At 34.2% G+C, this 18,761-nt stretch overlaps 1 protein-coding gene across 1 annotated transcript in view; it reads right to left on the bottom strand.

The window, feature by feature from the left end:
• The window catches only part of Cka (Connector of kinase to AP-1), a 169,749-nt gene that overhangs the window by 107,177 nt on the left and 43,811 nt on the right, over positions 1–18,761 (bottom strand). The window contains exon 5 of the mRNA XM_069848173.1: positions 6,135–6,320. Coding sequence (XP_069704274.1) covers positions 6,135–6,320 — 186 coding nt within the window. The remainder of the gene's footprint in view (positions 1–6,134; positions 6,321–18,761) is intronic.

Genomic DNA, 18,761 nt, shown 5'->3' with positions numbered 1-18,761 from the left:
GGCTGAGAAGAAACTGCCTACTGAAGGATGCACTGGAAGGAATAGTGAATGGAAGGAGAGTTTGGGGCAGAAGAAAATATCAGATGTTAGATGACACTAAGCTATGTGGATCAAACGTGGAGACTAAGAGGAAGGCAGAAAATAGGAAAGACTGTAGAATGATGGGTTTGCAGTGAATGCCCTGCCCATGATCAGAACACGTATGTATGTATGTATGTATGTATGTATGTATGTATGTATGTATGTTTAAAAATTCAATGCAATATTGGAAACCAATTCAAAGGAATGTGTGAACACACTCGCCAAAAGACAAGTATTTCTATTTAACTACGTAGAATACATTCTCTGCAATTAATAGGGAGGGATCCTTTGTTGTAGGCATGTACACAAAATATTTTACTACCATGGCAATTCCATATAATGTTCTATTTATATTTTGGGGATTTTAAGGTGCACTGTATTGGTTATGCTTATTTAATAGTTTTTTTAATGATTAGATATAGTTCTCAGAATTGGCATAGGATATGTTAGTTACTCATGAGTCAGTCACACTCCTCATTTTCAGATAAATTTGTTGATGTGGAGGTTGAGGAGGTAAGATTTATCTTGGAATAACGAACAGCTTTCAAGGGTATCTCATCAGATGATATCATTTCAAAAAACTTCAGAAAAGTAAGATTCTTGTAAAATGTTTTCAACAACAAAATTTACTCGACGGTATTTACTTGTAGCCTATTTTTATCTTTGGTCCACAAAATCTTCATGTGAGAGAAAATTCTCTCAATGGGAATAACTGAACTAGGTAGACTCAAGCCACAAGATAACACTTGAATATCCTTTTCATAAGTCAACGTTTCTTTAGCTAGTGTGCAAAAGTTTCCTGTCATCTTGCTGCAACACTTTTAGATGCACTGTTCCACTCTTCCGATCTTTTTTCAGTTATAAACACTATCTTCATTGATGAGAGACTTGACTGTAGTAAGTGTGTCCTTTAGTATACTGTAAGATTCTTCCACATTGTCCAAATATAAATCGTCTAGACATTTAAGAGAGCTCCAGTTCATTTTACTAAACCAGTCCATTGGTACAGTCTGCTCTGATATTATAGTCAGCTGAAACTGTAGAGTAGAAGTTCTTGACTTCTTTCCTGAAAATGTTTTTAATCACCTCTCCTCTATCTCTTAGGCTCCTCACCACCTTAAGAAGATTACTGTTAATAAAACTTATGTCTTCTCTTGATTGAAGTTTCAACAAGGACTTTCCACAATCTTCTTCACCTCAGAACCAGTTGCTTCATCTCTTTCAATGTGTAATATAGTTTCTGAAAATATTCGATTAATTACAATATGTCTCAGTGAAACATACAGCAGATTCTGCATACACCAGTTTGTGTCTGATGCTTTTCCAATTCACTGCGGGCTAAAGCAAGGAGATGCACTATCACCTTTACTTTGTAACTTTGTTCTAGAATATGCCATTAGGAAAGTCCAGTATCACAGAGAGGGTTTTGAATTGAACAGGTTACATCAGCTCCTTGTTTATGTGGATGACGTGAATATGTTTGGAAAAAATCTACAAACTTATTAGGAAAAACACAGGATTTTACTTGAAGCAAGTAAAGACATAGGTTTGGAAGTAAATCACGAAAAGACAAATTATATAATTATGTCTCGTGACCAGAACATAGTACGAAATGGAAATATAAAAATTAAAAATTTATCCTTTGAAGAGGTGGAAAAATACAAATTTTTGGAGCAACAATAACAAATATAAATGAAGAATAAATATGGGAAATGCCTGTTATTATTCAGTTGAGAAGCTTTTGTCAACCAGTCTCCTCTCAAAGAGCCTGGAAGTTACAATTTATAAAACAGTTATATTACCGGTTGGTCTGTATGGTTGTGAAAATGGAACTCTCACTTTGAGAGAGGAACAGAGGTTAAGGGTGTTTGAGAATAAGGTGTTTAGGAAGATATTTGGGGCTAAGAGGGATGAAGTTACAGGAGAATGGAGAAAGTTACACAACACAGAGCTGCACGCATTGTATTCTTTACCTGACATAATTAGAAACATTAAATCCATACGTTTGAGATAGGCAGGACATGTAGCACATATGAGCAAATCCAGAAATGCATATAGAGTGTTAGTTAGGAGGCCAGAGGAAAAAAGACCTTTGGGGAGATCAAAACATAGATGGGAGGATTATACTAAAATTGATTTGAGGGAGGTGGGATATGATGGTAGGGATTGGATTAATCTTACTCAGGTTAGGGGCCGATGGAGGGCTTATGTGAAGGCGGCAATGAACCTCTGGGTTCTCTAAAGTCATTTATAAGTAGAAGTAATAATAATAATAATAATAATAATAATAATAATAATAATAATAATAATAATAAATGCAAAATTCTCTCTCCTAAAAAAAAAAAAGGCCTCGAAAGAGGCAGGAATTTTGGAATTATCGGTATGCAATCAGCTCCTTTCGTGAAAAACGGAACATTTAGTGATCTGATTGGACTTTGCTGGGACACCTATGGCCGATTTCACAAACCTTCATTATCATTATAAAGTCCTGTCAAATAATTTAATGATACATTAGGCAGTTTTTGTGTTTCACCAAGCATCATTATTGCTAACGCATCTTTAAATTCATCGTTAATTTATTAGGACTTATTCATCATGTTAAAATAATAACAATACGTTAAGAAGTCAATAACCTGGTGGACGTATTCGATTCTGAAATTCTTTATTTAGAACTTCAACATAATGGCGAACTTGTATGTGGTAATAACACTCAGAATAATGATTTTGAAGATTTAAGTGATAAAGAATTGAATTCCACGAAAGCTACACATTAAGGAAATAAGTAGTAAGAATAATTCAATAAACTAAATATAGGTTTGAATACAACAGATAGGAATCATCCTATTATCACCTTTTCTACAGATTCTTCTCGTTTTAAGATTCCATGTTACGGAAAGTTATGAAATAATAATTGGTGATATGAACGGGATGTCAAAAACTGTATTGTTTAGATATGTGAATAAAGTATCAGACATAGTATCAACATTACGATCAAATACATTGTTTTTATAATAGGCCTACAGCTAAATTTCCTGTCATCAATGAAATGATAGATTGTGTACATGTTCCAATTATATCTCCTGGCAGTAATATGGCCGAAAGATTCTGTAATAGAAGATCCTTCATTTCATTCATTATTAAAAAAATTTCATATGCAAAGGTCTGCATAGAGAAATTGTGGCAAAACTAGTGCTGAAGTAGTTTCCTTCTTACTCTGCTTATACACCTTGCACATACAAATCTGAGAGAGGTTAAGTTTGTTTAATTTAGGATTTTGTTATGCGTTGCATATATGATCAAATGGATCTACACAAAAAAATCCCCTATAAATTCAATGATTTTCATTTCCGGAATCAGCAGAACTACCTCATCGCTAGTTTTACCAAAATTGTAAATAGATGGCCACGGTTAGTACATGATAATACAACATTCCAAAGATATAAAAGGAGAATACCTTTTGAAGTGGGGAGAGTGTAAAGAGGTTTAGTTTTAGGAGACAATGGATACCCTTTAAAATCCAATTTAATGACACCTCTCCTGAATCCTGCCACAGAAGCATGGCAAAATTGTTACAGGCTACATAAATCTGCATGAAATACAGTGGAAAAGTAATATGTAATTTATGGAAGAGGTGATATCCCGTCCTGAAGTTAGGCCTAAGAACAACTGCTGAGAATGCTATATGTATAATTGTGGCATCAATTCTGAAGGAGTCCACCTTATTGTTCGCAACATTCTTCTTAGATTTCGTTTTGAAGTTACCACTTAACTGCTCTACATTCCTTTTATTTACATTTGGAAAACTATTCAATTATTTTTTATATGTTACCCAAATATCTTCGTTTTTAACATTATTCCATATGTATTTTTGTTTTTAATTACAGTATGACAACATCCTATATTTAGAAAGAATATCAAGAGTTGAAAACTTTTAGATATTCTTAAAATTATTGCCTCTTAACCGTTTGCCTATCATTGTTTCCTCATGCCAAACAAAACAAACATCAATAACAGTCTTGGATTAGGCCTCCTGGCCTGTTCCACTTCCAGAAGAAAGTTGGTCTTTCCATCTCTTCCTTGGTCTTCCAATGTCTCGTTTTCCATAAGGTGTATAGTCCAATAGTCTCTTGGGTAACCTATTGTTGGGCATTCTTAATACATGTTCACACCAGTTGTTCCGGTAAGATTCTATAGTATCCGTAATGGTGGTGATATTCAACTCTGTTCTGATGTCAGCATTCCTTTTATGGTCCTAAAGAGTATATCCTGCAAGAGGTCTTAGCAATCGCATTTCAGTAGCTTCTATTCTTTGAAGTTGCCCTTTCGTTAATGACCATGTCTCTGAACCATATAATAATGCCGGGACTGCCATATCTTTATAGAATTTCAAAATTGTTTCTGGTCGAACTTTTTTTAATAGAGTTGATTTGATTGTTCTTAACAGTTGCTGAAATTTGGCTAGAGGATCATATGTAACCAATGAAATTCGCGATTTCGAAGCTGTGGTCGTATAAAAAATATAACATGCAAGATACTGTACAAGTACGACATCTCCACGTTAGTAAACATGTGTTAATTTGAAAGAAATGAGGCTTGGTGAAACAGTCAGCTTTTAAAGATATCGTTAAAATTAAACAACCCGTTTGTTGATAAGTCATTTGTGTTGATTTAAAGAAGCTTGGTGAAACTGCCCACTAGACAAAATTCCTAAAAAAGGGACTGTCCCAGATAAATGAGACATCTGGAATCCCTAAATTAAAGTATTTTCCATATATGAATCCCAAACATCAATATTATCTTCTGAAAAGTTGGTTAATAACAAATGATTCACTGGAACATGATAATGGTATGTTTCCTATACCATGCTTTAGCATGGAAATATATGGACCGAAACAGTGTGAATGGATTTCTCTCAATCTTAAAAGTTCTTTGTATTTTTCCCTGAGCTGAATGTTGAGACTGTCCCTTATTGGCATACTGAAAACCTTGCATCCCTATTTTCATATGACCAAATTAATTCATATACATACAGCAAAATGTAGATTATCATTGTACATTCGTTCCATGAAACTGTGAGAGTTATTACAACGAAAATAATCAAATCATTTAATATCATGTTATGGCAACAATTCATTCTGAAAATAAAACCTAGTCACTTATAAAAATATTTTATATGCTATAACTTAAAAAAAAAAAAAAAAAAAAAAAAAAAAGTACATACTTATTACAAGAAACATTATACCTTAACAGTACCATGTATTTTTAATACATGTAACAAGAATGATCAAATCCATTACACATCTTACAGGACTTTAATACAAAAATAAAATAAATGCTACAAAATTCAATAACCCAATTCAGGAAATCTGATAGGATTCTAGAATCTATGAAATGAATCACTCAACAGCATGACTGGATACTCGAAATTCTGTGAATGTCAGTAATGCAGGAAAATGTACTGGCAATTTTTTTTTTCTGGTTGTTTAACGACATTGTATAAACTATTAGATTATTTAGCATCAATGGAATGATAGCGAGATAAAGCCGAGGATTGCCATGGAATTACCTGACATTAGCCTTATAGTTGGAAAAAACTAGCAAAAAACCCAAACCAGGTAATCAGCCCAAGTGGGAATTGAATCCACGCCCAAGTGCAGATCCAAATCAGCAGGCAAACATGCTACTGCCTGAACTATGCCGCTGACTGGCAGTGGTACATAATATTGCAAACATTAGTAGAATCTCGATGATAATTAAATTAAATGGTTTGAATTAGTGAATGACAATTAGCAGAAATATGATAAATCTAAGTTCCAATGTAGTACAAAACCAAATTTCAGAACTAGCTTACCTGGTCAGGCAACTCACTACAGACTGAAAGAGGTGCAGGTTTCCTTAAGAGCAGAGACAAAGAATTTCTCTCTGCATTTACACATTTAATCATACATTACTATTCTGTTATTATATCAAATTAATGGCATTAATAACGCAAGTTTTATTACGTTCATGGATACAAAGATAAACATGAGGGATGCATAAACTCATATTCTTACCTTCCCTTTACGTTTAGCTGTTTTAACATCATCCTGATCATCATCATCATCAGGTGGCTCAAGATCATCACTCATATCATCATCGTCATCCATATCCACATCAGTTTGTGACAAGAAGTCAAAATTTGCTATCACCGCTGCTTCTGTATCTAGAATCATTGCTTCTGCTAAAGATGACGGCTGTGCCTGAAGAAGAAAATATCAGTAAATGTAAATTCTATATCATATATATATATATATATATATATATATATATATTATATAGACAAATGTGCATGCATTTGTTAATGTTCTATATGAAAAAATACATGAGTGTAATATTTCATGCACGCACACAAACACACAAAAAAACACACACAGCAATTTTTTTTGAGTATACATAAGTCATTTATGTCACAACGCAGAGCTGCACGCATTGTATACTTCACCTGACATAATTAGGAACATAAAATCCAGACGTTTGAGATGGGCAGGACATGTAGCACGTATGGGCGAATCCAGAAATGCATATAAAGTGTTAGCTGGGATGGCTGGAGGGAAAAAGACCTTTGGGGAGGCCGAGACGTAGATGGGAAGATAATATTAAAATGGATTTGAGGGAGGTAGGATATGATGGTAGAGACTGGATTAATCTTGCTCAGGATAGGGACCAATGGCGGGCTTATGTGAGGGTGGCAGAACCTACGGGTTCCTTAAAAGCCAGTAAGTAAGTATACATAAGTCATCTAATTATACCCCGTAACTTTTCATTTATGATAAGTTTATTCCATAATATCATGAAAATAAACCACAGACATTGATTTTCTTTCACTGGTATCAAAGTTTCACAAGTAATATATTAATTCACAATGTACCCTCATACTCAGAAATCATCAGAAAATATAAACAAATCACTTGAGCTCCAGTTTGAGAAAGTACATGCACGTAGTTATGCTGACAATCAAATTTCAGTTTCACACATATATAGGCATATAAACTGTAATTCAATTTTGAAATTAAATTAAACAATTGAGTAAGAGGCAAACTAGAAATTAGCAACAAAACTAAAGGATGCGAAAAACTGTCTACAGCTCTACACGAAATAACATATTTCTTCCAAAGATTTAGATTCTGGAAAAGTCCCTATAACACTTATAGCATTCCCCTGTTGAATGGCAATACTAATTCTTTGGCGGAGGAAAGCCGTAGAGCGAGAGTCACCGTTAAGTGCTGATAAGTACTTGCCGATATCAGAAGTTAACAACTTCGCCTCGGAACACCATGGACCCATAGATTCTACAGCGAAAACGACAAAATTATATCGATCCAGAAGATCGAGATACTTATTGCATTTAATTGCCACAGCAGATGCAGCGGCTGACCCAGTGAGTTTGGACTTTTGGGCAAATAAGAAGAAGCGAAGGTGTTATAACAAAAAAGTGATTTGCCTTTGGACCATGGTGTTAAAGTTAAGCTATCTGGACATTTGCCATCGGAACGATTTATGCCATTGGGTTCTAGGATGCTAGGGAAACCAGCGGATATTAGGGCCCTTTTAATCATCATCATCCTTCACGAATTAGGCCTCTGTAGACCTGTTTCGGCCCCATCTAGCAGTCTTCTAAAAGGTCTTCCTGGTCAACGATGTCCTCTAGGTTTATATTGCATCATAATTTTTGGGATTCTTGAATTTTCCATTCTTCTTACATGATCTAGCCAATTGAATTTTTTCTTCTACTGATTCTACTTCTAATTGTTCTAAAATTTCTTCATTCCTTTTTCAGTCTAAAAGAGTATATCCTGCTGTCCTGAAAAATTTCATTTCCGTTGCTTTGATTCTGTTCATGTCTTTTATCTTTAATGTCCAAATATCGCTTCTGTATAAAAGGGAGGGTAATGCTAGTGTATTATATATTTTTATTCTTGTGGATTTTTGTACTAATTTAGCTTTTAATGTATTGTTTATTATTCCTAGAATTTGTGTAAATTTGGTAATTTTCTTGTTCACATCTTTTTCATTTTGATAAGATATTTCACAACCCAGATAATTGAAATTTTGCACTTGTTCGAGGCATTGGTTATTGTGTATTATCTTACTTCTGACTGGGTCTTGTCCTAAAAATGCCATTACTTTTGATTTTTGTGCTGAAATTTCCATGCCAAAATCTTTTAATATTTTATTTAATGTATATAAGCCTCTTTGTAAATCATCCTCTGAATTGGAAATTATGACTTGATCATCGGCATAGAGTAAGGAATTTAATGTTAGAGCACTGGTTATTTTGATTTCTGATGTGTAGATTTGGTTCCATTTTAAAATAATTTCATTTATATAAATATTAAATAAAGTTGGTGATAGTGGACAACCTTGTCGAACTCCATTATTAACTAATTTTCTTCAGATATACAGTTATTTATTTTGACACTTATTTTGCTGTCTGTGTACATTTCTATTATATTCTGTAATAGCAAATTTGGAATATTTTTATCTTGTAATATGTCGAATAAAAGGTCTCTTCGGACTTTATCAAAAGCTTTCACAAAATCAATAAAAGCTACATGGGTTTCTAAATTAAATTCTCTTCTTTTTTCTAACAATAGTTTGATACTAAATAATGGATCTACACATGATCTTCCTTTTCTAAAGCCATTTTGACACTCCAGAAGGAAAGTTTCAGCATGTTTTTTTTTAATTTTTCATTTAAAATCCTACTAAATATCTTATAACATGTGTTGAGGATACTAATCCCTCTATAGTTTTCAACATTTTGTTAATCTCCTGTTTTATATATGGGAATAATTACACTATTTTTCCATTCTTCTGGTAAAGTAGCAGTCAGATATATTCTGTTTAGAAATCTTAATAATCTTTCTTGAAATAGATCTCCTGCTGCATATGTATACAATTCTGAATTTAGGTTATCTTCTCCAGGTGATTTACTATTTTTCGTCTTCTTTAATGCTTCTTGTAGTTCTTCTTTTGTAATGCATTGCTCATCTGCGTTTTTTGTGTCCCAGAATTTTGAATCAAAAGTAGGATTGTTCCATACGTTTTTGTAAAAGTCTAGGAATGTTTCTATTTTGGGGCAAGGGTTTATCTTGGCGGATTCCTTTATGTCTTTGTTCATGTATTTTAAAATTTCATATGTATTGGGTTTCATTCTACAAATGTCAGTTTCTAAAAAAGATATAAACTCTTTCCATGATTGCCTGTGTTGTTTTCTAATTTCTCTGTTAGCTATCGCCCTTTTATGTTTATAATCTATTTCATCATTGACGGATTTTGTTTGAAGATATTTTCTATAAGCAATGTTTTTATTTTTTATGATCTCCTTAATTTCATCATCCCATGATCTTAATTTTTTCTTTTGTGTGAAAACCTTATATTTTCCGATGCTCTCTGTGGCTGCCTGTGATATTTGAGTTTTAATATTTTCCCATCTTTGTGAATGTCTTCATTTTCAGGTGTTTCTAACATTTTTTGTTCAAGTCTTTTTTGATAAAGCCAGCGTACACTGTCGTCATGGATTAATCTAATTTTGTAACGCATTAATTCTTTTTTGGGGGAATTTATCTTTGTTAAATGTAGCCATCTTGGTGTATATCTCACTTTTGCTAAAACAAGGTAATGATCTGATCCTTATGGTTGTAAAATGAATTCATGATTTTCATTTCATTGTATAATACAAAATCTCTTACTTTTTCTCCATTATTGTTTATGGTAGGTTCTCCAAATTTTCCCATGGTATTTTTTATTTTGATGCTGCCTATTCTATCATTTAAATCTCTAGCTAATAATATGTAATTATTTTTATTTACTTTATTAAAAATTTCTTGCAACTGGGCATAAAACATTCAGTTTCTTCAACTCTTCCTTCCTCTGGAGCATAAAGACTAAAGAAAGTTAGTTTGCCTCTTCCTATCTGAAGTTGTACTTCTAATATTCTTTCATTCCAATATGTATAATTGTTTATTTTGTTTTTTATTGATTTATGAATCCATATCATTACTCCAGCCTGTGCTCTTGTCTTCTTATTAACACCATTATATATGATTATGTAGTTTTTTGTTTCAGTTGTGCCTTTTAGTTTCTTTTTTGTTTCTGTTATTGCTGCTATTTTAATCTGCTTGTTATTCAATATTTCATCTAGTTCTTCTTCTTTGTGATTGATCCCTCTAACATTCCAGGTAGCGCATGTGAACATATTTTGTTTTTTCCAATTTCGTTTAACAGTTGACTTGCTCTGGGTTGTCATCAAATTATCTGTCCTTATTCTACTTGTTTGAGGCTTGAAAGTAATGTAATTTTCCCTAAAATAGGTTACTAGCCTTATCGTTAAGTAGTCCAGTAGTGGGGCTGCCACTTTTAGCCTCTGGACAGGCTTGTAATGCAGCAAAAATCGTCCAGAATTTTTGAGGCAACTTAATCCATGGAGGCCAGAAGAATCGATATCTGCACCACAAATACATTTGTGTGGAAAACAAATTTTAATGCCAAGCCTTAAGGCAATAGCAATCTTAAAGGACGTATTATCCATTAAGGTGCCTATGTTGGAAGAAGGTAAGGCTTGAAGCCGGCATCCTGATTCTTTTTCTCGTAAAGCAAGAAAATGGGCTCTGCCAAAATCTGAGGAGGAAGACGCAAAAAGACTGTCAAAAGTTTTGGAAGCAAGAACAAGATCCCAGCATTTTTGAGGCTCTGGACTGTTTGGAAGATCCACAATGTGAGTAACGGAGGACTAGTGTTCAAAGGCCTCAGACATATGAAGGATTCTGATTTCATCACTATGACTAGAGAGAGTAGATTTGACGAAATTCAGAGCTCCATGAGCTGAGGCTAAAAATGCAGGAATATTGTATTTATACAACCATTTTTAATTAGATAAACAATGTTGTTGTGTTTTAAGTAAACAAAAAAACTGAACATACGCATCTTTAAAGCCACAAATCAGAAATGAATGAACACAATAGAGACTTTTTTACTTCTGACACTTAAATTCAATTTGATACTGAACAATAATTTACTCCCCAATCCTCCCCGCTACACACGTTATTTAGTAATTAATCTTTCACCATTGCAGTCTATAACAGTTCTCAAGCGACATGGCACTGAATTAATTAAATGTTCAAAGAAGTCAGGATGATACCAAAATGCTTTACAAACGTTTCAGCAATGGTGTTGGAGAGCAGTCCTTGTTCTTTCTTGTTCTGGTTCACCATCTGGTCTTGCACATTCTCTATCATATTTAAGTCTAGTGGTTTTGGCAGCCAGTCAACCACAACGAGATCTGGTTGTGAATCTAAAATTGCTTGTACTATGCATACAACTATCATCATGCATTAGTCGAATGAAATGCACATCTTCTCTCGGAAAAATTATTCTTGCACTTGGGAAAACAATATTACTCCTAGAATTTCTTTATACTCCAAAGCATTCATATTTCAAGTGGAGTCAATTCTTCAGGCTCAGAATCACAAACCCAACCAAGCATATTGCAATTAACTCATCTGGATGGATTCATGTTGAAAACTCAAGCTGTCAGATCTCCAGCATCTCAATTTCCTCCCACCAGGGTGGAATGATTTAAATCATGATTTTAATCACTTGATTTTTATTATATAAATCACTGATTTAAATCAAATTATTTGTATGGTAAAAATCAGTGAATTATTTTTTTTAACTTACGTTTACTATTAATTTTTTAAGTAATAATTTACAGATACATCCTATATGTTAACAATGACATACCCAATGGGTAAATAATTAAAATCAGTTTGTTTTCTTATAGTTGTCAAATGCCTGCAGCCCATTGTTCAAATTCAAAATGCTATTTTTTTTCTTTTCAGTTTGTTTTATGTAATTTTTGAGTTAACGTCTAGTAGTAACTTGCTATGCTAAAAGAAAAGTTATTTTATTGAGTTTATTAAGTTGTTCTACATATAAAAGTGTAGCAAGAACATTGCTGTTAACTTAAAATGAGTAATTCAGGCCGAAAACTTGATCCAGTTCGGAAAGAATTAAAAATTGTTTAGTTTTTCCCACTTCAAGTGGAAAAGACATGAAAGTTAAATGCAAATCATATGGTTTAGAAATGCACAGATTAGTTGCTACAATGAAGTTACATATTCTAAAATGTCACAGCACAAAAAAATAAATAAAGAAAAAAAATTAGGATAGGCCTTTCCAATATCTAACAATGAAGATCAAAATTTAGAGACAGGTCCAGTAGTTGCACCTTCAGTATCAAAACAAGAGAGATCATTAGTTACGGATCACCTATCCACCGAGAGACCACCTCTGAAAATTAAGCGAAGTCAGCTTAGTTCCTTTGTCATCCAAACAAATGAAAAACAGAAAGAGGGCTCAGATAAACAAGTTGTAAAATTCTGTTATGCTAGATACAGTTCCTTCTGTTGCATTCAGCTACAAGACAGAAGAACTGGTTCAAAAATATGTTGAAATGTATAATACCCTAATTCAAATTACTGTTAAAATACAGCAAGTAGATTGATTCTTCATTATTCATTCTATGTACTTCAATAACACCTACATGCATACACTAACCTGAGAATAACTTCAAAGATTTATATAAGCAAAAATTTAATTTAAAAAAATCCTATTTAAATCAAGCAAATCTGATTTAAATAAAAAAAATCAATCCAAGATGAAGAAACTATCTGAAAATAATTTGCTGAGTTTTCAACCATTTGTGGTTGTGGTGTGTTGTTGTCTTTTAACATATGTTCTAGTATTTTTATTGTTTCACGTATGGATATGTTAGTGAGTGTATAGAATGGTGATGTCAAATGATGTTAGTGTTAAATTGTGGGTTATGTGTTTGTCCTTAAGTGGTTGACTAGGTCTGTGCTGTTCTTGACTGCAGTGTGATTGATGAATTGTATGTTGTTTCTGATAATGTTTCTATGCACAGTAAAATCCCTCATAACCGGCACGCAAACACCTGGCAATATCAAAACAACAGCACTTTCGGCTACGCCAAAAAAAAAAAAAAAAAGTAATTGATTAACTAGCGGATTTTCTCGTGTTAATTATGTAAGTCTGTGCGGCTTACAGCTGTTTCGGTGCTTCATCACACCATCCTCAGAGCCTACTAGATCTCGGCGTCATCTCGAACTTCTCTGCCTGTTATGTGGGTGCGTTTGATTGTTGAAAGGTGTTGAAAAGTGGGGTCAAATACTGTGTGTGTACTGAAATTGATCTGTGTGCTGAGAATTTGATCAGGGTGTGTTCTCAACACACAGATCAATTTCAGTACACACTATTTGACTCCACTTTTCAACACCTTTCAACAATCAAACGCACCCACATAACAGGCAGAGAAGTTCGAGATGACGCCGAGATTTAGTAGGCTCTGAGGATTGTGTGATGAAGCACCGAAACAGCTGTAAGCCGCACAGACTTACATAATTAACACAAGTAAGTCCACTAGTTAATCAATTACTTATATTCAAGCGTTAAAAGTAGTGTACGCCAGATTCAAAATGGACAAAAAAAAAGTTTAAATCTGTTACATTCCCACAGTCTCGGCCATCAGTTTTGCCACATTAGAAAGATTGTACGAACTTCCATTTTCAGTGAATATTCGAACCTAGAATTAGTGAATTATTTGTATTCCGTGATGTGCTTTAATAAAGAAAATTCACACAGTTTTTATGTTTATTTAGTTATGTTCGGGCCATCAGTGTTTTCACATTAGGAAGTTTGCACGAACTTTCACTTTCAACGAATATTCTACCTAGAATTATTGTATTATTTGTGTTGTGTAATGTGTTTTAATAAAGAAAATTCACAATTTTTATGTTTATTCAGTTATGAGCAAGTGATAGAGAAATAAGCTTCACATGGCTGCAGTTTCAACATTTGGCACCATGAAATACGGATTTCTTTTTTGTATATACTGGTATTTATTCAATTATCCGGCAAAATTTCGTATCCGGAACTAGTCTGGTCCGTTTGGTGCCAGATAAGAGGAATTCTACTGTATTTAGCTAGATTGTATGCTGGAGCAGAGATGTAATTAACTAGGGATCAATCAATCTTCTTAATGTATCCAGCTGTTTGCTGACAACATAAAGTCCATTATAGTCCACTGTAGTCTATTCAGTTGTTTTTCACGAGAAATGAAGGGTATTTTGATTGGTGTTCATTATAGATGCCTGTTCCCAGTAGACAGAATTGGAGTGTAGTCAACATATACTGCAGGGCTGTGTCTTCTGAAACTGGTACTGATGATTTAATTTACTTCTTTTGTGGTTTATGGATGGACAGTATAGAAGAATGTGTTCCAAATCTTCATCATGATTATTAAACCACAGACACGTAGAATTATCAGAAATGTGAAATCAATGTAGGTACAACTGTGTGACAATATGACCTGTTCTGGCTCTTGTTAAAAATGTTTGAACATGTCTGGGCAAGTTTTTTTACATATCCAGGTCATTTGGTTTCTTTTGTACAGACTGTAAAATGTTTCCTTTGTCAGAAGAGAGCCAATTGTTGATCCATAGGTTTGTAAAATGAGACTTTACTGAAGCAAAAGTACTGGATAGATATATCGCTTGAAGAGGTCTTGATTGCAATATTTTGCTTGTTTTGCAATATTATCAACTTTCTCGTTTCCAGGTAATATACCACAATGACTAGGTATCCATTGAAATCTTATTTCCTTTTGGAGTTCTTTTAGTTTACTTAGTTGTTTCTGAATTGGAATAATTCTATGTGCATACAGGTTTGGTACATATTTAATTATATTAAATATAGCCCCCTTGGAGTTGGTAAGTATGCAAATAGATTTTTCAGAAATTTGAGTAACACACTGAAGAGCAGCATCAATAGCTAGCAATTCAGTGTCAAGACTGGAAGAGGATGAACATGGTATGAAATAACTTTCTTGATATTTTGGAATATAATCCCCTGCTCCTGATGTCCCATTATTAGGATATAGATCCATCTGTATAAATTTGAAGGTGATCCTTATAATATGTGCTGCAGAGTAGTTCCATGGCATCTAACTTAAGAATGTATGGATGATCATTTTTGGAATGATTTCCTGGAATTTGTATGCTATGTTCTGGAGTCACCCATTTCCATGGAGGAATTTCGTTCACAACTGGAGTTTTAGCAATGAGTGTGTCTATGATATAGATTGGTATATTAGGCTTGTGTATTTTAGGTTGAGCATTCAGTTGTGGAGCCTCTGATTTCATCTGTTTCAAGTATGGTTTGTTTTTAACTTAAAATTGGAAAAAGTCTAACTCTTGTTTGGTCACTGGTGTAACAATACCTTGTTTACTTCAATAAATCCAATTAAAAAAATAATTAAAAGTATTTAAGTAAAAAAAAATATGTTGAAATAAAAAATGTGACTTAAATTTAAAAAAAAAAAGCAATTTAAATAAACAAAACCACTGATTTTGATTTTAATTTTAAAAAAATCTTTTTCACCCTGCCTCTCACAATCAGAGGAGAAACACTTATCTAACAAAATACCATATTTGCATTGATTATATCAAGCACCTTTTTGGACTAAATACTGTCCTGAAAACTGGGATGCATATTATATTCGCATGCAAACACTCAGATGTGAACAATTTTAACTTAATGCTCAATTTATGCTATGAGATAAGGTGGGAAGTTGCTAAAGGAAACAGCTATTGCAGGTTCTTGTTTTCTCGTCTTCTGTGCACTTTTCAATCGTAATTTCATGTCTACTTTTGACAACAATAATAATTATTAACACGAATCTTCTTCTTCACTAGACTAGTGTTCCTGGTTGTGAGGTTGAGTAATAATATACATACATAGTGTTCTCCCAATGGCATGTCTTTCACTGCAAACCAAGTATTCTCCAATCTTTCCTATTTTCTTCCCCCTTCCTCTTAGTCTCCCCCATATGATCCATATATCTTAATTTCGTCTATCATCTGATATCATCTTGTTTCCCAAACTCTTCTTCTGTTCACAATTCCTTCCAGTGCATCCTTCGGTAGGCAGTTTCTTCTCAGCCAGTGATCCAACCAATTCCTTTTTCTCTTTCTGATCAGTTTCAGCATCATTTTTTCTTTACCAATCTTTTCAACAACTTCGTTTCTTATTCTGTTTGTCCATTTCACATGCTCCACCCTTCTTCATATCCACATTTCAAATGCTTCTAGTCTCTTCTCTTCACTTCATATAATACAAATAATTAACACGAATATTATTTTTAACTGCGATAAAGACTTAATGACACTTTTTTCCCCGAGGTTTTATGTACACAACTTTTAATAAAAAAACTAAAATATTATTGATGGAAGACTGGCATGACATTAGCCATTGTCGATCATGTTCTGACATCAATCCAGACCTGTTGAATGGAAGTTCTAATTTTGATACTGCAAGTGAGAATGAATGTGATGGAGGCAAAGGTGTCTTTATAACCTGTTTTGATAACATTTTTTTTTAAATTTTGAATGGTTTTCAGCATACATGCATATTATATTTGCCAGTAATGTTTTTTTCTATTTGGATTTTAGGATAAAAAAATTGGGGTGTGTACTATATTCGATAGCACATTACTAGGGCTATTCAGAAATCAACTTCTGACTGTCAATTGTGGATTGCTAGATTGTTGCAGGAAGATGGCACTTGTGCAGTAGCCACGAGTAAAGATGTAATAATGCTCCCATGCATCGCGTACTCCATTTCCATTCAGCAGTCTGCGAGAAACAGCTGTTGATAATGGAGGCGATTATTACTCATCCTGTGAGTTGTGAGGCCCGTTCAGTTATTCAATTTCTTCATGCAGAAGGAGTTAATACTGTACAGGACTGGTGCAGAAAATTTAGGAATGGGTATGAAGATGAGCATAATGAGGGAGGTCAAGGACGACATTCAATTGTGATTGATGACATCGTTCAACAAATTGAACAAACTGTGCGTGAAAGATGTTGTTTCACAATTTCTGAACTCTGAAAATTTCCCAAGAACAAGTCTCTATGAAAATGTTACAGCAAGGTTTCCACAAATTTTGTGCACGATGGGTGTCGAAAAATCTCACTGACCAGCATAAAGCTCAGAGAATGACCTCGACCTTAATGTTCCTTCAGCGTTACCACAATGACGGTGATCAATTTCTGGACAGATCCGTGACAGGAGATGAGACATTGGTACAGTTCGTGAATGCTGAGACCAGAAGAACAGTCAAGGCAGTGGATGCACACCCAATCTCCGAACAAGCCAAAAAAATTCAAACAAACATTCCCAAACCGAAAGATGATGGCTACAGTTTTTTGGGATCAAAAAAGAGTATTGTTGACAGAGTTTATGGTGCCTGGGATCACAATAACAGCAGATGTTTATTGTGAAATGCTAAAGAAGCTTCAAAGAGCAATCCAAAACAAACGCCGAGGATTGCTCTCCAAGGGTGTCATTCTCCTCCATCTGAGGCCACATACTGCTGCTTGCACAAAGGCTTTATTAGACAAGTACACATGGGAAACTTTCGAACATCTCCCCCTACAGTCCAGACTTGGTACTGAGCGACTACTACCTCTTTCCCAAGATGAAGAACTGGTTATCCACTCAGTGCTTCAATGACAACAAGGAGCTCATGGACGGAGTGAAAATCTGGCTGAGTGCACAGGCAGCATCTTTTTATGAAGAAGGAATACACAAGCTAGTCCCATGGTATGAAAAGTGCTTGAATTTATATGGCGACTATGTTGAAAAATAGTGTCACTATCCAGGAGCGTTTTCCAGGCAATAAATAGTTTGTAACATTGTTTGTGTTTTTTTTTAGCCAATTGGAAGTTGATTTCTGAATAGCCCTCGTATATTCGAGTAAATATGATAATTGTTTCCAATGCATGTACAGGAGAAAGTAATTCTTGCAAAGCAAAACCTATTTCAGGCTCTCTATGAATCTAACAATCTCTTCTTACAGCCCAATGATAATGTATGCCAGCAACATGAAGTCTGCTCTTTTAGTCCATCTTCACCTTGTTTCTGACATGCATTGATCATTAATGCATCGAAATATGGCTTCAACCTTGCACGGTATGCTCAAAGTTATCTCTTCAGGAGGCATATCAGTCTTCACATACCTAAAAGCGTCATATGTCAATGAGAAACTGAAGCTATTTTTACAATTAGTATAACTAATCTTGCTGAAGAGTTGATTCTAAATGTGTCCCTGGCACTACACTGATTATTCTTCTTCACTCCTCTCAAGCTGCACCTGATCAACTGCATAAAGACATCAACATGCACTGTAGTCTCTGTTTATATTTTCTGGCCATTTCTGAGCATGACAGTACCAGTAATGTTGAATTTATCATCATCAGCCTCTTATCGTGTTCACCTTTTGGAGGGTCGATTCCAAATATGCCTCCATTCGTCTCTGTCTGTCTGTCAAGCTTTTCTCCTGTTTACTTCATCCCACTTGTATCTCCGTTCTTGTAAGTTCTTCTGAATTTGATCTATCCATCTTTCGCGTGGTCTTCCCATTGGTCATCTACCTTTCACTTTTAAATTTAATATTCACTTTGGCAGCCTTTCCCTTTTCATTCTGTTAACATAGCCAAACCATTGTAATCTCTTATTTTCTAATTGTGTTGTTAATTTTTCAACCTTCAGAGATTCCCTGA

This window comes from Periplaneta americana, chromosome 15, assembly GCF_040183065.1.
Source record: "Periplaneta americana isolate PAMFEO1 chromosome 15, P.americana_PAMFEO1_priV1, whole genome shotgun sequence".
Taxonomy (NCBI): Eukaryota; Metazoa; Arthropoda; class Insecta; order Blattodea; family Blattidae; genus Periplaneta; species Periplaneta americana.
Note: the sequence above shows the minus strand (reverse complement) of the source record. Positions and strands in the feature narration are given on the sequence as shown.